Below are 23299 nucleotides of genomic sequence, written 5' to 3'. Positions count from 1 at the left end.
TTAGAAATAAACCATTTTTTTGTTCCTCCATTGCATTTGTGTTCATAGTTTATATTTACAGCATGCTACAAATGAAAATGACTCTAGATTACACTGTTTTAGCACGTCAGTGTGCAGTTGGCATGTGGAAAGAGCTCTTTATTTGGTGTTTGATGTAAAGTTGTGATGCAAAAATAACAATTTTAAGTTTATATAGTTTTGAATTAAGTGTTTGCTTTCTTGTTGTGTGTGTAGAGAAATTGTGTTTTAGCAATTGCAAAAAACTGAGACGATTTTCTTTTCCTAACCAGTATTGACAATTGAAATGGAGTCCAAAGATAGTATCTAATTTAGATTTGTAATTTTTGAATGCCTATATACATGAAAGATCTGGCTTTATTTGAGGGGTCCCAAACATGATTGATTCATAAGCAACAAATTGTTAATACGATGATATTAGCATCATCGTATTAACATTTTTAATATGATGATGTTAGCATGATGTGTCAAGTATACTATGGCATAGTATACTTTTCATATTATACTATAAATTAATTTAATATTTTACAGGTATGTGTTGTTCTTGCATAGATTTTTTTTTTTTTTTTACTTTATTAAAGCAAAAATTGACCACTTATAGTGACTTACAACCAGCTTGTAATGTATTATATCTGCATATACCTCAGGATTTGCATTACTTGAAGCACCCAGTGCCCACTTAGAGTAATATAATCACATTATAATGCATTATAACAGTGATTATAATGCTTCAGCTCTCGGCCATTTTTGTATGCACAGGTAGGTTTTGAGCTTGTGAGCTGGCCATGTTTTTTTACTGTATGCAGGGGGTGGCGAGAGCTGTAGGACCTCAACCAAACGGACCAGTGAACCAAAATAATGAGCTGAGTGCGGCTGAAGGCTGCATAGAGCTGCCGCAGACTGGGGTGATGCTTCTCAGTGGTGTTGGCAGTGCAAGTAATCCTTTCACCTTACAGGGAGTCATTTGATTCAAAGTTAATATCACCGATGTCACTTAGGGGAGATTGAAGTTTTTCAGCTGGCAGGTTTTATGTGTTACAGTAAGTCGTAAAACAGCCGCAAAGGGCCAACCGGCTTGATTAATCACGGTGCAGCAGTTGGAAATATTGTTTTACAAGGAAATATTCTGTGCATGAGCTTTTTATACATGCATATTACGTAGCTGTGTGTTGCATACTGGTTTTGTAATGTTATTTTACATGACATGCTACTTTTGTAATGTATTCTAGAGCTGACTGTCCTCTTTATAACTTACATGTGATAGGAAAAGGCTACATTTTACACATGGTAAGAGTAGGGATGCACTAATCCAACTTTTTTAGTCCCGATACCGATAGCGATACCCGGGCTTTGGGTATCGGCCGATACTGCATACCGATCCAATACCAGTGTTTGATTAATAAGCTGTATGCCTCACTGTGTGGAAGTGACTGGGATCATTATTTTGTGTACGGTAACACCAGGCTTAACTTAAACTTTGCTTTTCTAACTTTGTTAAACAAAATGTGACCAATAAATACAAAGGGAAACGCTTCATTTTACAGGTCCGCAAATTTCATGGTAATTAGGTGATAATTAGCAAGTAACCTATTTGAAATTTCTTTGGAATTACTGCCAAATTACCCCAATATTTACCTCAAAATGTATCGAAAATTACTTTATTATTAACATTGTTTAATAATTATATTACACTATTTACCAATAGCTGGTAATTTATTTAATACATTTCCAGGAAAAGAATACAACAACTGTAGATTCTGCGTTTTTTCACATTAAACTCGGTGAAATTACAGTTGAGTTCGACCAGTTGAGTGCCATTCTAGTTTTCAATACATTTTAAGGTAAATATTGGGGTAATTTGGCAGTAATTCCAAAAAAATTTCAAATAAGTTACTTGCTAATTATCACCTAATTACCATGAAATTTGCGGACCTGTAAAATGAAGTGTCACCACACATAGATATACATTTATTTAGTTGTTCATTATTATTAAAATAATAAATCGTACACCAGTAATTTGATAACAAATCTTCAAAACTAACATGAATCACAATTCAAGTGTAAACCTTTTTATTGCAGCAACAAATAAATCAAAACTTAAACAGGAATTAAAATTACAGTACTGATTTTTTCTATTTTTGGTATGGAATAGATTGGCCCCATTGTCACCAATATCCGATCCAGCTATTTGAATCTGTATCGGCCCGATATCCAATCCGGTATTGGTATCAGTGCATTCCTAGGTTAGAGTATGGAAGTACACATATTTGTGACTACCAGTGGAAAATTGCAAGAAGCAGAAGTATCTCTATAAGATCCCTTACAAAGTTGTTTTTCTCCCATGAAAGCTTGAAAGGAAATATACAACAGTAAAAACAGAAGCTGGTCTAAATGTCTGTGTGGTATACAGTACCATACATAGATGCTCTAATGGCCCACAAGCAAATTTAGAGGCCAAATTGCAGACTTGAAATGCAGATAAATGCAAGTTTGAATTGATGAAACGTGTGAGTAAAGGTAAACAGACAAACACTATTGTATAGGGAAAAATGGTACTTTAAAAAACACTCAAGGTGTTGTGCATCAGCACAGCAGTTTCATGCCTGACTGGTGCTGAATCGTCTCCTGAGGCACAACAGACATGTTAGTATTGATTAGGTTATTTCCACCAATATCTGCCCCCAGCTCAACCCCATCACCACACTTCAGAAGAAGCAGTACAATCGTATTGTTGCTGTGATTACATAATTGAGACGCAGTAAATTGTTCTTCTCTGCCACTGTGTGAATTACACTGATACTTTAACAGCTACCGGGGGGGGGTTAGAACCGATATTAATTACTTGTCAAACCATTTTGAAATTGAACTCTTTAATGTTCACATAGACGACAAGTAGTTTCAGTCATGGTGAAAGATATTCTGTGATATGGAACATAAGGGCAATATGTTGTCTGGCCTGTTTATGTTTTGTTTTATAGACCCATTTGTCTTTGGCTCTAGGAGTCAGTGCAGTGCTGCTGTTGCTGCAATATTGTTTAGCAGTACCACTTTTCAAAATTGGCAAGTCCGTTGGCAGAGAACTGCAGAATCTCAGTAGAGCTCTTAAGTCAAGAATTTAGAGCTCTCTGCATGAGCAAGCATGGAAGCTTGTTCATCCCATTTTGTTTTGTCTTCTCTGTGCCTTTTTTCGGTACTATGTTTGTTCGGGTTAGTAAGTTTCATGAAAATGTGTCTTTGAAACTCATATTACTGTGTAAGACAGGAAATATATAAAGTAAGGGGCATTTTTAGCTCAGAAAACGTTAGATTCATAATGCAAAATTATTAAACACGACCATTAAAGGAACAGTGTGAAACTGTGGGGATCCATTAGCAGAAATATAATATTCATTACTATGTTTTCATTAGTGTATAATCATCTGAAACTAAGAATTGTTGTGTTTTCATTAGCTTAAAATGAGCCCTTTATATTTACCTTTGGAATCCGCCATGCTGCTCCGCCATGTTTCTACAGTAGCCCAGTAGCTAAAGTAGAGTTATGGTATGGATGGCCTCTGAGCATGGTGAACGGCGTTACCGCGGTTTTGCAGTCGGCGGCTCACGTAACGATATTATTGCAATCTGCAACCACACCACTATATGTTGCCAAATCCTACACACTGCACCTTTAACGCACAGTACAGCTGTCTTTGGGACGATTTCTGACAGCACATCGTACATAATTTTGTCTTGACACTTTATAAAAGACCCCTCAGAATGACTGCATGGCATTTGGAAAAATACAAATTCTCCCATGTACTGCACCGATTTAGCATTGCACTACTTCACAAAAGGATTGCGTGTCTTTTGCAGCCGCTAAACCTGCACAAACAAGACAAAAAAGAAACTGTGTAATTCTCAAAGCACCCGCAAAGTGTGAAATGCACCCCTAACTGCGCTGCCAAACAAATAGCATTGTTGTTTTCTTATGCTATTTGCACGTATTTCAATTAGGTAATAGGCATCCATTTGGCACAAACTGAGCCCCTTTCTATGCAAATGTGCCTCATTGCAAAAACAGTCCAATTCACAAAGGTCAGCGCTAATAGCCACATGCAGTTACAGTGAAATTATTAGTGTCTTCAGAGAGTTGGTGGTAACTGAAGTGAATTGTGTCACGCCCAGACTTTCCAGTGATCATGGCAGCAGGCACGCTGTGCTCAAACTCATTTTGGGAAGCAGTGACAGGATGCAATGATGCAATTGTGTCATGAAAAATAAATTAATAAAGATCCCCCTACTAAGATTTGGGGCTTTTGAAAAATGTTCTCCAAAGTCTTGGGGAATCAGGGGAAAAAAATGACACTCCAACCAACACATCAAAAACTATTTACCTTTTTATTTTTTCCAGAGAAGTCCTGGTGTTTTTCCATCCATTTTTCTACAAAAACTTAGCTGTGCCATGCCTTAAAGCAGTTCCTGTCTGCAGTGACACAGAGGGCTACACGACACTCCTTACACTTTGAAAACTGATTGACCTGTCTGGTCTGCCTACAGCCTACACAGGTCTTAGGTCCATACAAAGTATTCCTGCTTGCATCAGATTGATCAGAGATTGCCATGGCTCCTTGTTTGTTGCTGGAGTGGATGCTCTTCTTCTGAAGAAGCAGAGGGGCTGGCATGTTGTCCTGCAGCAGAGGTGCTATAGGCTCTTCAGCAGGCTGTTGCGCATCATCACTGTAAAACAAATAAAAATTATCAGTAATATCGAAGGTTTGAAATATCAGATCACGTACATCAGACCGGTAAGTGTTTTTGTGTTTCACATCTCACACAGGATATGAGAACAATGGCTGAGATGACTTGATAGCTGCAGTGTTTGGAACATCATCTGATACCTGAATAAAACACCCTCTCTTCCCAAATTACCACTAAACTATCTCTGCAGCCTGTATATTTCATTTGTATTTTGAATATACTGAAAATGAATGTAAGCCACTTACAAATCCTCAGCTGAATCAATTCCCTCTTCTGTGAGAAAACTCTTGATTCTCCTTCATCTTCACTTTCCAGAATACGCGCAAGGGCTTCTTCTGTGCTGTATCAGCACTTTGATGCCAGTTTTGAAAAGCAGAAATAAAATAAAGAAAGTTGCAAAATCAACAGTTGTTCCCGTGCCCAGTAGCAGTTATGGTTTCTTCTCCAAAGTATACTCTCCCGAATTAATGGTTATGTGTGCCGTGCGACGAGGCTCCTTTTCTGTCTCTTTTCCTGTTCATTTGCATATCAAGCAGACAAATAAAATGTATAAAAACGGAATAACAACTATATGTTTGTACAAGTATACTCATGACATTCTACTCATTATTTCGGTTCCTGCCCAAATAGCACAGATCTACATGATATTAGGATGGGGTGACTGCCATGTTATTCCATTGTGCACAGCCTCTGAGTATACCAGGAGAAAGATTTGGTATGTGCCAATACATAGTATGACAAATGCAGTATACCAAAAATACCAGGATGTCCTACTACATCTGGTCGCATTTTGCAGTATGTAAGCCAGCATGCTTTACAATCCTCTGCGCAGCGGATATATGAGCAAGAGGGTCAAAGTTCAAGGCGCAATGTTATGATGCATATTGCATGCAACAGTACGTTCTTTTTAAGGGCAGCTGCAGTATGTACTAAAAGTAAAAAGAAAAAGTACGGGATTTGGAACGTAGCCTCGGTTTCATCAACAGACTCAATGCATCATGGGATAAGTGTTGCCGCAGGCGTACGTTTCAGCTAACGGCTAACGGCAACAACAGCTCCTTTCAACATGGGTAAATGGATAAATACTCACAGAAGACATTCATTGTTAGATTCATTAGTTTCACGAAGTCTTTAAAGAAAACATAGTTGTTCCATGCTGGATTACAAAACCTCTAATACGATCGCACCGGACCCTAGTTGGAAAACTACAACGGTGACGAAGCGAACGCAATTTAATCAGTACATTCCACATTCTACATCCCAGAGATATTATAAAAAATAGTAATCTGATTACTTTGCTGTCTTATACAATAGCCTACTCTCCAAGACCTTTAAACAGACTTTGATGTGCAAAATCATTCGAGTTATTTCTTTCTTTCTTTCTTTTTTTTCCTCTTTTCAGTTACATAAGAATTGTTGGTCATTATCTGAATATTGCAGCTCTGTATGCATTCATATGACGGAGTATTAGGGCCACATTGAGGGGAAAAAAGAGAGAATAAAGTCATAATATTTCAAGAAAAAAAGTCGTAATATTACGAGAATAAAGTCATAACTTTACGAGGAAAAAAGTAATTTCCTCCTCCACAAAAGAGGCCATTTCCCCCAAGTCCGTGTGGTTCTTTCTACAGAATAAACGCAGTTTCTTGCACAATCTTTTCAAGGTCCTTATACTTATGATAACGTGGTGCTGATGTGCCAAAAGATTAAGTATTTTGTTATTTGTGAAAGCTATACTAAGTATAACTTCACAAGATGCATCACATTCCTCATTTTCATACAGGCGGCATGCTGCTCTATTTCCCCTCTAAAATAGCACGTAAAATTACTACTTCATAATAGTATGACTTTTTTCTCATAAACTTGCGACTTTATTCTCATCATATTTTGAATTTTTTTTTCTCGTAAACCTATGACTTTATTCTCGTAATATTATGACTTTATTCTTGAAATCTCAGATTTTTTTTTTTCTTCCCTCAATGTGGCCCTAATACTCCGTTGTACATCAATGCATTGTTAAAAGCCCCCAGTCACTTACATTAGGCCCTTTAAACAGCAGCCATTTGGACATGTAATTGCAGGGTAAACACAGGTGTAATTGATTAAATTGATTATGGTCTCGTCCATTCCAGTGAGCCAAGTATTTCCTGCTCAAAAGGCAATATCACAATCTTTGCTTGGCTTACTGTCTATGTGTTCCTGGCTCATAAACTTTTATCCCAAATCCTCTAAATCTCATGTTCCCATTGCATTGATAGTTTATGAAAGCTTCATTATGAAACCATCCACGAGGTTTTGTTTCATGTTGCTGCAGTTCGCTTCTTATGTCTAAGTGCCTGTGTGTTCCTGGGTTTGTGCATGTGCATGTGCACATGGACGTTTGGATTGTGACTCACGCTTCATTGCAGCCTTTCGTCATGTCATTGTTTTACCCAGAAACCTTTTATGAGGTTCAGATTGTTTGGGGATTTGGAGACCATCAGCACAATTGGCAAAGGCGTAATGAATGTTTCTCTATTTAGGAGCTGGTTTGCAGTTGTGAAAAGGTTTAGATGCGCTGAAGGTGTGCGTCTCAGCTGAAAATGTTCTTCATCTCATTCATTGACGGTACAAAGGCAAGTTGAGCATTCAGAATTAAACAAAGCTCAAGACAAATGAACAGATTTACAGACAAATAAACAGTCAGTAAATTCTGATTTATTTTTGCATTTCAAAATGATTCCATTCGAAAACTTTGATACTGCACATTTAGTTTGAAGAGAAGCAGGTACAGTAAGGGGGACAATTTGAAGGGGAAATGAAACATTAAGTGGAACTCATAGTGCATTAATCATAATAGTGCAGAACAAAATGTCAGATAAAGAAATATGTGGCTGTGGTTAGCCATAAAATTTAAAGGGATAGTTAAGGTGTTTTGAAGTGGGGTTGTATGAGGTACTTATCCATAGTCAATGTATTACCTACAGTAGATGACGGTCAGCATGCCCCCAGTTTGGAGAAACAGACAGAAGTTACTGCACGGAACCAAGCAATGTACTGCTGTGGACAGGGCCGGCAGCAAAACGTATTTTAGCCACCTAAAAGAAAGGCTCACCTAAAAAAAATCAAAAGTGTATGCTATATTTAGAATATCATTGTCGGTTTATCTTGCCGTGAGACAGCTATACAGTCTATGTTTCTGATGCAGAACTGAAGCCATTATCTCTCCCCAAAGCCACCAGACTCCATTAAAAAAAACTGTAATTTTATCACACAGAACTCGGGAGTTGCTGGTTGACCGCTGCCTTAATCGGTTAGTTAGTTTGTGTTATTGTGTGACTTTAGTTAGTTCTGATTCAGCAAAGTCACACAATAGCACAAAAAAAACTAACCGATCAGCAAACCTTGTGTTCTGTGAGGTTAAATTTACGTTTTTTTTCAATGGAGTCTGGTGGCTTTTGGGGAGCTATGGATACAACAGCTAGCGGTGAAAATATTGTAAATATAGCGTACACTTAAACAGATTTTTTTAAGTGAGACTTTCTTTTAGGTGGCCAAAATACGTTTTGCTGCCGGCCCCGTCCACAGCAGTACATTGCTTTGGTTCTGTGATGGTAATCCTGTCCGCTTCTCCAAGTTGTCTTCTACTGTAGGTAATATAATGACTATGGATAAGTACCTCATACAACCCCACTTCAAAACACCCAAACTATCCCTTTAAGTAGGCATATTGACAACAAAATAACATTAAATTTCAAAAGGGAAATAAAGAATTCCTTATGGGTGATCTAGCTGAAGGTCACAAAGATCAGGGGAAAATTTGAGTACAAAATCATGTTCATAAGCTTTGACAATGTGCAGGAGAGTGGGACTCTACTGGGTAATTCAGAGTCATCTCATTCTATGGGTAGGAAAGGAACAGCAAGAGTCCTCTGCAAAGGCTTCTGCTGGTCACTTGTAACACAGGCTCATGGCTATTTTTTAAACAGCACACAGGTAGAGGTCTACACTTGCTGGATTTTCCTAGGCAGCCATTTGAACAGGGTCTTGCACAGCTTTTTGCTTCTCACCTTTGACTTTGTTAAGTTCTTAATGATGGCGTTTCTGAGCAGGTTGAAGTTCAGGGGCTGGGATAGGTGCATGGAGAAAGTATTATTCCCTCTTGTTGAATGATTCAGAACCTCCAAGAAGCGTCTTTCCTGCTGCCTGAAGTCGTACTCCACACTGGACAGACAGACATGCAGCCCAAAATTACTAAAACATCCAAAAAATACAGATGTGAAACAACACAAAATGTAACAAATTCAGCTCTTGTCAAAGAATGCAAATGAATGCTTGTTTGTCAAATCCTGCAGGTTATTTTTCTATGATGCATCAATCTTTTACAGTTCACTTTGCGGTACTCATGTGGGAAGCTCCGCACTTGTCAGATTTCAAAGTGGTTGATTGGTTCAGGCAGGAAGACATTCCCCGGCAGGGTATCCTTTTATTTTTTTCTGAAGGTGCACACGTCTCGTTCAAATTTCCTTATCTTCCACCTGGCCTTTAAGGACCAGGCGCCAACACACACGCACACACCAGTCAGCAAATCAACTTACGTAACATCTTTTGTCATGCAAAAGCGTTTTTTGAAAATAAGTGGATCAAGAAGAATGTTTTGAATATTTCAAGATAAAGACCGTTTTAGGTTTGGCTTTGTAGAGCACGAGGCATTTTTTTCCCCTCAAAAGATAATGAGAAGGCTGAGATTTCTTAGCATCCTTTCAAATACAGTATTTCTGGGACAATTGTTTTTTTTATTATTTTTCTATTGCCTCCAGCTGATGCAACATTTCAGTTAATGGGTGCAAACGAAGATCAAAGTTGGAATATTAGAGTTAACCACTCTTGCATGATAAGTCTTCATACACTACATCTTCAACAGAATTGGCAAGGTACTGTGTATGTATTAAAAAGTCTGTCATTATCTGTCTTTAAAGGTGCAGTTCCATTGCATTTACTTCACAACAAGTCGTTGCCAGGCACTTACCGTCAATCTCAGCCATTTATCCATTTTTTTCCACACTAACTGACGACCCAGAGATATCTCGTGATATACCAATGTTGTTTTACTATTGGCTCACAAGCCTTGTTAGAAGTGGGAACCAAACGTCAGATATCTTCCACAGAGATTATCAAAACATTAATTTTGGACCCGCCGAAAGTTTTTACATGATTAATTCAGAATCATAATTTTTTTTTAGGAAAAGCCATACTTTTTATTCAGTACCTTTTAAACGCTCTGTATGTATTTATTATTTTTTTTCAATATTCATTTATATAAAAATGTTATCAATAAGACCCTTAATTAAATGAAAATTACAGTTTAACCTTTAAATTCAAATTACTCAAAATTGCTGCAGGATATGAAAATATGAAAATGGCAAATGTCTCATTTTAACATAAGGCTACTTTAGATAAATTCACCCACCTCTCACAGCTTACCAGTTTTGCTAAAATATTTTATTTATACAGTATATAACCCAGGTGGCAACCTCCGGTTCTGAAAAGTGAAGCTGATGCTGAAGTGCCTTAAACTTGCATTCTTTCTAATAGCCAGCAGGGGGTGAATCCTCTGGTTGCAAAAAAGAAGTCTGATTGTATAGAAGTGTATGAGAAAATGACCCTACTTCTCACTTGATTTATTACCTCAGTAAACATTGTAAACATGAGTTTATGGTCTCAATCACTAGTTTCAAGTCTTCTTCAATACAGCATGATGTTCATTTAGTAAATTATGGTCCCATTTAGAGTCAAATAGACCAAAAAGACCAAAATATTTCTTAGTGTGTTTTCAGTTCATGAAAGTTAATTTAACATTTTGGTTGCCTAAAAATGTCTTATTCCGTGTTCGGTTGTACTTAGCTTCACCAGCTCATGCCACTTCTGGTTGCAAAAAAACAAGATGGCGACGCCCAAAAACCAAGGTCTTTATAAATATATCGTGCAGGCTGCTCTGGCACCATTTCCTCTTTCCTAGTTTAAATTTCAGAGAGTGCATCTCAATCTCTATAAATCTGCTGTGTGAATAGATGGAGTCAGTCATACAGTCAGTGGTTAAATTTGACAGTGTTTTTCCAAAAAGATTTATGATTTGCTCAGAGGGGAAAATGTAATCTCCCTATGTATTCTGAGTGAGAAACAAATGAGCAGTACAGAGCTTTTCATTTGGTAAGCTGCCCATACAGTAAGTCATTAATTTCCAGTGAAGTGAAGTGGACCGGCTGGCAGAGAACTGCTTGGCAACTGAAATGGTAAATGGGCTCAACCTTGTTGAATTGTGTGTCTTAAGCCCACAGATATCTTTAAATATAACCTATATTTTGAAATTGCCCTTGGATGAAGTGACGCATGGTCTCACTGTTGTTTATGGAAATCCATCTTCTGTTACATTTATTTTTGTATCTAAGTAATAGGCATATAAGCACTTATCCTGTGGCAGCTCATAATATGTCTATTAAATGGAATGTCGTTCTAAAATATTGATTTCATTTTAATTGTTTTCTTAATCTCCTTTTGAAAATATCTCACGTCCCAATATCTCTAGCCCAGACACATTTTCACTTAATCTAAATGAGGACTTCCTGCTCGAGCCTATTATCAGCACCAAGGAGCATTGAAGGTGGCGATACACTAAATCCATTGACGTATGTGAAGTCGACGGACCGTATTCATTACCTCTGCTTTATGCAAATGAGGTCCATCCATTGCAAGGCAGAATGCTTGCGAAACTCCGATCAAACTGTCAAACTAGGCAGCGCTGATCAAATATGAATCAATATTATGTTACTGTAATGCCTATATCTCGCCTCAGATGTTTTCAGAAATATATTTTATCTGCCCATTGGCCTGAGCAAACCAGACCTTTTTGGGTTCCGCCACATCTTTCCGTTTGTTGGCCGGATTTGGTGTATCTTCATCATCACACCTGATATGATGATTCGCCACAGGGTTGTGCGGCGATTTGGGAGAGTCACTTTAATGACCCATTGACAACTAACATCTTTTGTTCCCTCATGGCTTGGTTATATAACTCTGGATCGGCGGTAGCCACCGCAGTGTTTCTCCAAAAGTTGTTGCTGTTTCTACTTTTCTGCCACAAGCTGCTGCGTTTTTTCGCAGCCGCAGCAGCCCGAGCAGCCGCAGCCGATGCCGCAGCCGATGCCGCAGCCGATGCCGCAGCCGATGCCGCAACCGATGCCGCAGCCGATGCCGCAGCCGATGCCACAGCCGATGCCATAGCCGATGCCGCAACCCACTACACCCATTCAAAATGAATGGGAGGACTTCCTTTTTCGCCACAGAACCAAATCTGCAGACGCCGCAGACGCCGCAGACGCCGCAGACGCAGACGCAGACGCCACAGACGCATCCGCATCCGCAACCGCAACCGCCACAGACGCAACCGCCGCCGGCAGCCAGTGCCACAACCCACTACACCCATTCAAAATGAATAGGAGGACTTGCGTTTTCGCAACAGAACCAAATCTGGTGTGAATGCAGCCTTACTAACACAAAGCAATATCACACTATACCGTATATTCATGATATTATCCAACCATAGTTTTATATTTGGGAAAGAGCTGAATTCTAGAGCTGCTCTGATCATTTATCAGTTCAAACACTGCATACAGGCACAATTTCAATGTCAATTTCACTGTTATCTCACCTGTAGACAATACAAGCAGTCTTCTGGCAGGTTGAGCAGTTTTTGAGGTCCTGTCCAGTTTTATAGCATCGCCGTCTAGAATAAAAGAAAGTATGAGATTGCATACGGTAACTAAGGGCAACTTCAAAAATTCTCATCCTTTCAGATTCACTTATTTAATATTCTCTTCACTCATCCTTTCTGTCTGATATTCATTCAGTCTGCTGTTGGCTGGCTGCAATGAGCTGTATAACGTGCATTATGTCAGGCATCAGTCGGTTATTAGGAGTTGGTTATTCTGAAACATGACCTCAGAGGCAGTCACAAGTTATTAGCGCACCACAGTTGGATGAGAATGATTGACAGAGACACATTGCCAGGAGGCGGTTTTAATTCCCGTCATTTGTCCCAGAAGAGTTCGATGGCTAAATAAATCTCTCCGAGACGTGCCCTCTTGAAATGCCCAAGTAGGTTTCTGTCACACTCAGGCTCACATTCACGGACCTGTTTGCAAACTTGTTACAAACAATTTTAAGGCTTCACATCATCACACTGCAACCCCTGATTTCTAGCACGTTTATTGCGGCCACAGAGCCAGCTTCATGACATCTGGACAGTATGTTCGCCTTCGAAAGGTATTTGTGCAACATCATCATAGTGTATGTAATAAATGGTACAAATCATAATTTGTTTTGGCTTTATTTCCACTGTGGATACTAGTTCAGTGTCAGCAGAAAGTCAGTGTTCAACAAAGTGGCACACAATTTCCTGCATCTAAATGAACTGTAGAACATGAACCATATCTCTTCCAAATTATATTCATTTTTTAAAACATTTTTGAACGTATTTACCAATTACATTTTGAAGGAAAACAGTGTTGCGCAGATTATATATATTTTTTCTTCAATGCACCAGGCAGGATGACCAAATATCAACCATGCACTGCTATAATCTGTCACTTTGTTATTTGTACCACTAAATATAGGTGTAAAACAAAACTGATGTCTGTTGATTAAAGGTACAGTGTGTAGGATTTGGTGGCATCTAGTGGTGTGGTTGCAGATTGCAACCAACTGAGTACCGCTCCACTCACTCCTCCCTTTCCAAGACTGCTTCAATGTGAGCCACCGAGTGCAAAACCGTGGCAACGCCGTTCGCCTTGCTCAGATGGCAGCTGGCGATACCACTGTTTTGCACTCTGCGGCTTACGTTACCGCAGTTTCACAAGCGTGTCGGAGAACTACGGTGGCCTTATCCTAAAAATATGAAAGGCTCTCGCTAGAGTCAGTGTTTTGTCCGTTCCGTACGACTGTAGAAACATTCAACACTGGGTCCCTATGTAGATATGAAGGGGCTCATTCTAAGCTAACGAAAAACCCAACAATTCTTAGTTTCAGGTGATTACACACTAATGAAAACATAGTTATGAATATTCCATTTCTGCTAATAGATCTCCGAAATGTTACACGCTGTTCCTTTAAAACAAAACTTTCTACCCTATATAGTATGTCTGGTTTTCTGTTGTATATGGTTTGTTATTGCCATCAAAGTAACCAGTAGTTTCTCCACTGAACTATGGATGAATAATCATACATATAATTAAACAAACACACATTTTCTTTTTTTTTTTTAGATTGAAAATCAATACGGTTTGCCAATGAATTGCAAAGCCTCCGAGTGGTTCGAGTAAATGTAAGTGATGCCTCGCTGGAAAGTCAAAGATCAGCACTGCGGGACAGCTTTTAAGGTAATTCCCTCGACTAAAGTCTGGCAAAGAGATATAGCCTACCTGTATCGGATTGAATTTAGAGTATATTAATAATTTAGTCATATCTTACCCTGCAGGTTTTATATATTATAGTGAAACTGTAAGTTAAATGTTTAATAAGCAAGTCTATATGTAACACAAGAGTAATGTTTTCACTAGAGGAGTCATTTCACATACCCTACACACACATACAGAGACACACACACCCTCACACCTCCTCTTACCCGCTGGTGGGAGTCTGGCACGTCTCCAGGTCATGGATAATGTTAAGCAGAGTGGTGATCCTGTCCTTATTGGCCGCCAGGCTGGCCTCCACGGTCTCCAGCCTCTGCTGTAGGGCAGCTGATTTGCAGCACCGCGGGGAAGGAGGCAGCAACAGGGCCGCAGCAGCTGGGTGGGAGTGATCCAGGCTGGCGTCCTCTGGGCATGGCCGAGGGGAGGCGGGGCTAAACTTTGAATCCGGTCTGACGATTGCTTCTGCCTCGCAGGAGAGGAGGCGGGGAAGGGACGCCGAGTGCATTGTTGATGACGGCAATATGGAGTTACATTCAGGGCCAGTGTGCGTGCAAAGCTCTCCCTCGCTGTGAAATGGGGCTGGTGCAGTAAATGAAAGCTCTGGGCTTGTGTGTGCTGGCGGTGGCGATGAAGCATCAGGGTTTTGGTGGACTAAAGATTCGGCGATGGGGTGTGCACTAGTGTTTTCAAGTGATGACATAGTGGGCTCACAGTTTGTTTGTGCTTTGGCAGAGGGTGTTGAGTAATTGGGAAGTGTCTGTTTATCTGCATTGGATTTAAGTTTAATATTTGCACGGCTGACTGATACTCCCGAGGCGAACTGTTCTGTATTTGAATCTGTCTCCTGGGCTGTTTTTACTGGTGGGCATGTAGCACAGTGTCCCTCATGCTCTGCGTCTGTGTATCCTTGACAATGTGCGAGCCGTTGTTGTTCTGTGTTTACGCGGCCCTGCAGACAAGAGCTGCTCGACTTAATTAGGGAAATGTAATTCTGAAGGTTGGTGACCTCGGACAGATTTGAATTTTCATGGTCATTTGGCTCATGCACAACTAATTCATTGAGTACATTACCATTAGATTTGTTTTCATCAGTATATGATGATTCAGTATTGGTTGATTTAGGATTGTGGGTGCTTGCATCACTGGCTTTGTTATGATTTTTTGACACATTTAGCGGCTCAGATAACACAATTGGAGTTGTTGTGGAGTCCTGATTGGAAACAACACCAGATTCATTACCAGTCTGAGTTCTGCTGTCTGTTGCTCGCGTGCGATCAGGTCGATTTACGCGAGGCGCCTCATTACGACTAAGATCTTGTCTGTGTTGTGTTGCATCTGCTGATTGAAGTGAAGTCGTACCTGATGCGCAGACGTTACTTTGGTTTCCTGTCAATGCAGATGAAGAGGCGGAGGCCGTGGGTGGCACATTTTTCAGATTGATTGAGGAATACCTGAGGGCTTTATTTTTGTATGGAGTGCTGCTGCGTGTAGATGTGGTACTGGGAGCCGCACTCGAAGGCAACCTAGCTCTCGAGTCTAGGGGTTTCGCTGCGCTCTGCGTTGCGTTTAGAGATGCCGCGGAGACGTGGAGTGCAGGTTCAGAATTGGAACAGCTCGGATGAAATAGGCGAATTTGTGCAGCCGCAGATTTATGTTTAGATGCTGAGTTATGATGCAAAGTGCTCTGTGGGACAACAGTGCTGAGATGTGGCACAGTTGTGTGTGGTGTAGGGAATACAGTTGAGTTCATTGCAGTGCCAATAAAAGATGCTTTGTCGATGTTTGGGGGTGGCTTGTCTTGTGGTGCTTGAACTGGATCTTGTGAGGTTTGTGGTGGACTTGCAGGTGTAGGTTGTGCAGTTGTTTCCGGTTTATGAATGGGGTCTAATGCATTGGCTGCCGGTGATAAGATGGGACTTTTAGTTGTCATTGGTGGGCTATCAGTTGTATTTGTTGCTGCTCGTGCTGCATGCGCTTCACGTTGAGGATTAGCAACATTAGCGGGTACACTTTCGGTGGACGTCAGTGAGGTTGAAGACGTTACATTGGTAATGGACATGTTTCCGCCTCCCGTGGCTGTAGCGTACGAACGAGAAGGTGGCGACAGAATATTTTCGGGTGCAGCGTGCACGGACACGCACACACTTTGAGGCACGTTATGTGTCGTAGAGTTGTGTTGTGATATTTGGAGTTGCTTGGGATAAGTGTGTGAATGTGGGTTGTTTGGTTTGGTAGCTGTGGCCATCTGCGGAGTCAACGCGAGACTTGTCGGTCGGGGGATCTTACCGCCCTGGGACAGCGGTTTTGTGAAAGATTTTACGCTGGCGTCCTCTTGTCTTGTTTCAATAGTTGCTTTAGTGACAGTGATGGTTTTAGCATGTAGGATGGTGGTGGGTTGAGGGGATGTTGCATCACTGGCAGCATGTGTCTGTGATAAAGTGACCAAATTGCCTCTAGAGTGCACTGGGCATGCTGGGTGAGTTGTTTTTCCATACTGTAGCTCTTCACTGAAATATAACAGTTGTGGACTGACAGTAATGTGTGTCCTTTTGTCTCTGTTTGGGATGCTCTCTTCATGATGGCTCGGCATCGGCGTCTGAACATGTGTGGTAGGCGAGAGCGAGGCGAGGGACGACTTTAACGGTTTCTCTCCAAGACAGGCATCAGCAGTAGAGCTTTTCTCCCCCAAAGTCGCGACCCCGGTGGTCACAGACTGTCTGCCGCCGCAATGGCTGCATATTTTTTGTGTCACACCGAAAGGTCGGGAGGCAGATAACAGCAGCGTCTTCCCACACCGCTCTGCATAATGACCTTGCAGTCTGGTTTGATCTCTTCCGCGAGAGTTTGCACTCTTAACAGGCTCTGTTTCATCGTTGTGAACGCTAATTCCACCGATCGCCTCCGAATCGACCACGCTGCCGTTGGTGTAGCGGGCTGCAGGTTTCAATTTAGGCCTGACGTTGGTTACTGCGAAGTGTGGGTTGGTCTTGATTGCCCTGGCATAGCAATAAGTCCCACAACTGTTCCTCTGACTGCAGGCCACATCCTCAGAGGCCTCACCTCCAAGTGCTTTGAAAGTCACTTCCTTTTTTGTCTTGGATTCCCCACTTTTTTGTTTTAAAATAGCACTTTTCTCCTTGTCACTCTTTGTTAGCAGTAGTATCTCCCTGTACTCCGTTTCCCTGGTAATATAGCTCTTGGATGTTTGAGCAATGTTATCTGATGGTGTCGAGAGCGTATCAGTTAGCTGCGCGCCGTGCTGGGTGGATAGTCTGCTTATCCCCGGGGACGTCTGAACACCGATGCTGCACTGAGGCCCCCACGTCTGCAGCAGGGCTCCTCCGCTTCGGTCTCCTCCCGTCGTCCTCCAGCCACGTGCTCCAACCAGGGCAGGAACGCCTAAAACTGGAACCGAAGTTGTCAGGTCAGCCGCTCGTCTCCCCATCCCTCGTCCGGCTGACTCAAAAGTCTGATAATACGAGAGAGCGGCGATGTTTCCACACCATTACATCCGTCTAAAAAAGTAACAGAGGAAACAACAGTGAGATTGGTGCCGTGAGAGAAATCCATGAGTAAGCAGGACAAGTTGAAACAATGCACAGAGCTAGAGCTGAGACAAGGAACTGCTTCGATACCGCAGAAATGAAGGATAACTAGGGTTGTCAAAAAATCAATTGCAGATTTGAGATAAGACGGAAAACAATTATGCGTCTCACTTTTAAACTTTCCCGACATGGTGTGACTGGATAAGAAATGAGAATCAGTTAATGCTGATAATAAGAAAAAGGCTGTGGCTGTGAAAAAACAAGTATTATATTAGCATTTCAAACATACCGCACAGATCCCCTCTCAATGTCTGACAGCGCAAAGAATAATTTATTTGTGGCATCAGATTCGAAACCCTCTCCTCTCTCATTGAACTGTTTGTCATAGCGAGCACTCTGTTGTCCTCCACATTCAGCTCACCTTGGAAAGAGGCCATAATGTATACACACACTGATGCTATAGACCTCATTAAGCTTTGTGTGCATTTCACTGGAACACCCTTTCACAGAGGTGTGTGTGCGTGCGAGTCCATGCCATCCGTGAAGTCATATGTGCCAGTTTTCGTGTGTGTGCAAGAGGTCATTTTAATGATTTACACAACAACTGTTCGGTAGACAACAATAGGGCGACATTGTGTGAGTTTTGCATTTGAACAGGCATTTTAATTTATTAAAAATACAGTGAGTGTGAATGTGTTGTGCTTGCAAGCCTTCATTTATGACATGCAAACACATTCTGACAAGGCTCCCTTCACTCCTCTCCATCCTCGCCAGCAGCCTTCATCCTAGGGACGTCAAAATTGCAAAAAGAACATTTCGTCATCTACACCTGTGGGGACTGTTATTTTGGTTGGCGTGTCATTCTCATGTTCAGTCAAGTGTCTCTTTCCACCTTCTAAAACGCTATAAGTGACAACTGTCCTGCCCTGTTAATACACCATTAAATCCCCCTTTGTTGGGGGAATACACAGAAATGTACATGCTCTTGCAGTACCACACACTTTTTTAGATGATCAGGACTAAAGAGCAGTTTCTGGCTTCCGCACAACTGCTACCTAATGTGTTTTTGTGATTGTGTTTTGGCAGACATACCTGAGTTGTTTGCTTGCTCCTGCTGCAAGACGTCTTGTTTTCTTGAGTCCAAATGTCAGGAGTTAGTCTTCCGCTTGTATGTCCTCATAGATCCTCAAGGTTTGGAGTGACTTTGTCTTCATATTTCAAATCCCTTGGTGGTAGAATTCAAACTCACAGGAGTCTGCAGGCAGTTCAGTCCTGCATAGCAGTGCTGCTTTAATGAGCCCCTCTTTTTCTATAACGCTCAGATTCTGAACTAATCTACCTTTCATTGATCCGAGCCGTGTCCTCTCTGTATCCCCTTCTCCTCTTGTTTTGGTCCTGCTGCTACCATGCTCACTCCATAATCACAACACAGCAGTATGATACAGTATGCTGCCCCTCCAACACTCTCTGTCCTACTAGGTCTTGCCTTTTTACCTCCTCCTCCTCTCTCTCTCTCTCTCTCTCTCGCTCTCTTTCTCTCCTCTCCCCCTCTCTCTTATTTCTGCCACTATCCTCCCTCCCAGCATTCATGTATCCTGGTCTACAGCTGGGTGGAGAAAGAAAAAGGGAGCGAGGGAGAAAGAGAGAGAGAGAGAGGGAAAGAGAGGAAGTGACTTGCATCAGTGGGGTAGGGACTGTGTGTAAATTACCATGCAAGTTAAAAAGCAGGGACGCGCACTGATAACAATTGTGAAAGAAAATGCAAATGCAAACAAAGCTGTAGTAGTCGGAGGAGGCAATAGATCTAAATGACAGGTAGAAACTAATTTCACCCCAGCTGTATTTTTAAACATGAACATTTATAGTATCTCAAGACTATCACTGCTATCGGGACATATTCATTTCAGTCTCATACTGTTGCATATTATCTGGACAGATATGAAGCTGGATTTGTTTTATACAAAAGTAAGTGTGGTGTTTAACATTGTGACTGTAGCCATACCTTTGGGTATATATTCTGAGGCTAGTGTGTACGAGTGACAGCAAGGCACCCGATTCGACTGTTATCAGCTCATTGCTAAATGTGCGTTATCAGTCGTTATCAGCCTCATAGATGTGGGTCAGTAGGGGGCTGCTACACCTACTACGTTGTAAAAGTGTATGCAAAACTTAAAAGCAACACATTCTAACACGTAAAAGTGAATGAAACGTTACGTTTTGAACACAAACAAGAAGGCTTCTTTAGGTTTAGGCAACAACACCACTTACTTAGCAACCACTAAGTTTTTGGCTTATAATAACTATGTTTCAGAAGTTAAAGTGCAACTTGTGAACCCAAACAAAGATAACTACACCAGGGCGTCAAATACCGAGGCTTTGTGATGGCCGTCGGCACGGGATACCGCCGCACGGGGCACCCTTTAACGCCGGTATGAAACTACAATGTAAACCCATCCGCGGCAACAGTAAACGCTTCAAGGAAGTGTGTCGGGAGTGACTGTGGTGACATAGTTTAAAGAACGGAAAGATGTACTAATGGCGAGTGGGAGGGGAGTTGGATTGGCCCAACAAACACAAAGGCTTTCATCCAGGAGAACGGGACATGCTGTTCGTGTCCCGTGTGTTAAGTTTCACTTTCTCATTACAATCAGCTGTTCGTTCGTGTCCCATGTTCACAACTTTCAATTTTATTTTCACTTCACAAACATAGTAAGCCCAACCATGTAGTTTTTTTCCTAAACCTAACTAAAGGGTTTTGTTGCCTTAACCTAAAATGAACCAATGTTAATTAGAGAGGTTTTGATAGAAAAAATAAAATGATGCCAAGGGGCCTGACAAAGCTTCCGTATGTAACGAGTTGGGATGTCGCACTACAGTGCTTCACTTCCGCTGTCATAATTACTACGGTCACTAGAGGTCGCTGTCGTTTGATTTATTCCTTCTTTCAGTGATCAACCATGCGAATAGATGACAACATCTACTAGTGGGTCTACTGATCCGCATCTATGAGGCTTATAACCAGTGATAATGCCCCATTTAAAGTACTGATAACGGTCTAATCAGCTGGCAAGGGCTTCAAGTTTTATAAATTTAGCTATTTAATTTCTCTGACCAACATTATTTTTGGGGATAAATCTCACACACATCGTAGTTTATTACATTTGGTTGTGCATCAAGCACTTTCCAACAATGATTAAAGTAAACAATAATGCAACTAACAGAAAAAAGGAGATACGTAAACAGGCAGATAAATACATGCCATATGATGATAAGGGCAAATTTAGTGAAACACATGAATTAGGCAATCTCTGTTGTGTAGAAATCATTAAAATATGAACCTAAACAGTTCAATCCAAAGCAATTACCAGCTAAGAGATGCAGAAATAAATTCCTTTCAAACAGTATTTCCATCAAAAATAAACGGACTGCAGTGCATGGGAAATTTCAGTTATCCATAGTGTGACTCTGGGCTAATTTACTGCACTCTTGATTAGAGTGATCAGCAGTGGAAGTACAGCCCTCTATACCAAACTGTCCCACGGTGAGCTCTGTCACATTGAATTATTCTTCTATGCTTTAACAGAGAATAAAAGTTAGAGTCTGTTTGAGAACTTGTGTGAAAATAACATTCAGTACTAATTAACGTCACGTCAGTGAAAGTCTTTTCAAACTTCATGATCAAAAGCCGCTGTATGACAGATATACATGGCAATTTCTGGATTTATAGAACCCACTTGTGAATCAATAATACAGTCATATGTCTGACTTTAATTAGAGTAACCTTTCTGCCTCAGATTAAAGGGAGTGGAAAGTGCTTTTTAACGTCTGTTCAAAAATGAAAATCTGGTCGTTAAAGAGAAATTTACAAGAATATAGAGAAGGGCATGGACAACGGCTTCACTTTATAGACCAATTTAAAGTAGTTAACATCAGTTATATCAGTCCTAGTTCACTTTAGAGAAGGTTATGTTTGAGCTACATCGCTTTGCTACTGATTACTTCCCTGGAAACAAGAATATCTTTCTACTTTCTTGTAGTTTAAAGTAATAGAAAATATAAATGTTTAAAGCATTTCCACATCATTTGTTTTGAGAAAGAATCTTCTCAAATAGCAGGTGGATTATAAAATTTGACAGCAGTTATCAGTAATGAATACTGTTACTGCACTGAAATAGGTTCATACTTTAGTGTGCTGAGTTCAGTAGATTGCACTCATATTCCATCACTGCAGCCCTGGGGAACACCAGGCTGACTTTGTGAATAGCAAATTGTTCCATAGCCTCAAGGTGATTACACAATATTGTATCAGTGAAAATGTCTACTGTGCCTTAATCACAAGGCAAAACAGTTTTACTGTCAATGTAAGAGTCGTGTGTGTTTTGCATTTACTCAACCTAATAGTTTGTTCTTCTTCAGAGAAGTGGATAAATGTTAGTAATGTTTCCTTTATTGCTCACTTTGAGAGTGTTCTTCATCAGTTACAGCAGTGCCAGTGGGCTGATAATGAGTGGCTTCAGTCCAGGTGAAGCCAAGAACACCAGATTACGGGTTTATTCAATAAGGAAGGCATAAATTGTACCTACCTACAGTATACATGTTCATGTATTGCATTTACTGCAGTTGCTTGACATTTAAACAGCAAGATGTTGGGCTATTTTGCTTCCATAACGTGTTCTTTCAGACCCAAATACACATTTAGGTGTTTATTTTACTACTTTGTCTATTCGGATCTGTAGATTTCTCCTCAATTCAACGAAAGTTAACATTAGATAAGGCCTCATTTGCATATTTAAACATTTCAGAAAACTTGTAATACAAAAAAGAAATTGTCTTAATGTAAGTAATCAACTGAGGAAGTTTCATTATTAATAGAACATTTTATTCCTAAAAAACATTAAATTATAATTAATAATTAAAAAAAAGATGATTAAAAAAAAGAAAGAAAACAATTTAAAAGAGATATCCAAAGTACCCTTTGTAAAAAAAAAACTAAAATAAAAAACCTTGACTCTAAAATGTCAACGAAATGAAACAAGAACTTTGAACCTGGCTACATCCAATGTTAAGATTTCTGTTCTAGAAATTTATACAAATTAGCACATATATGATATGATAATGCCTCATTTGCACATTTAAACACACATTTTCAGAAAACTTGTAATACAAAAATAATTGTGTTACATGATATCTATTTTATTTTAATTCTGTTCGCATTAAATGATGCTACCATCAAATATACATAGTTGAAACACTTTGTTGAAATGTTCTTTTTGCAATGGCAAGGCATTCGTTTGTTTGCAAGATAACTACTGGTTTACAAAAAAAAGTTCTCTGTAATCACACAAGATTGGAGAGGTTTCTTGTGATAAATTTCACCAGAATTGTAACGTATAGCATGAAATAATTGAATAGTGCGTTTTCACATAACGGCTGCCATTTTCATGGTTCAGTCGAATTCATGTTTGCAATGTTGCTGGTGCAATTTAAAATATTGTCAAGTTCAAAAGCATTTCATACAACTGTAATATGGGATGTAAGAGCTGAATGAAG

At 40.3% G+C, this 23299-nt stretch overlaps 1 protein-coding gene across 1 annotated transcript; it reads right to left on the bottom strand.

Annotated features, from left to right (window-relative positions):
* Positions 1-8230: 8230 nt before the first annotated feature.
* LOC119475228 (mucin-12-like) lies at positions 8231-19348 on the bottom strand. Its single transcript, XM_037747717.1, has 4 exons — positions 18842-19348; positions 14414-17719; positions 12443-12517; positions 8231-8958 (listed from the first exon to the last, which is right to left on the bottom strand). Exons 2-4 carry the CDS (start codon positions 17647-17649, stop codon positions 8739-8741), a joined length of 3531 nt encoding a protein of 1176 aa, XP_037603645.1. The 5' UTR covers positions 17650-17719; positions 18842-19348; the 3' UTR covers positions 8231-8738.
* Between the last annotated feature and the right edge of the window lie 3951 nt (positions 19349-23299).

Source organism: Sebastes umbrosus, chromosome 17 (genome assembly GCF_015220745.1).
Source record: "Sebastes umbrosus isolate fSebUmb1 chromosome 17, fSebUmb1.pri, whole genome shotgun sequence".
Classification (NCBI taxonomy): Eukaryota; Metazoa; Chordata; class Actinopteri; order Perciformes; family Sebastidae; genus Sebastes; species Sebastes umbrosus.
Note: the sequence above shows the minus strand (reverse complement) of the source record. Positions and strands in the feature narration are given on the sequence as shown.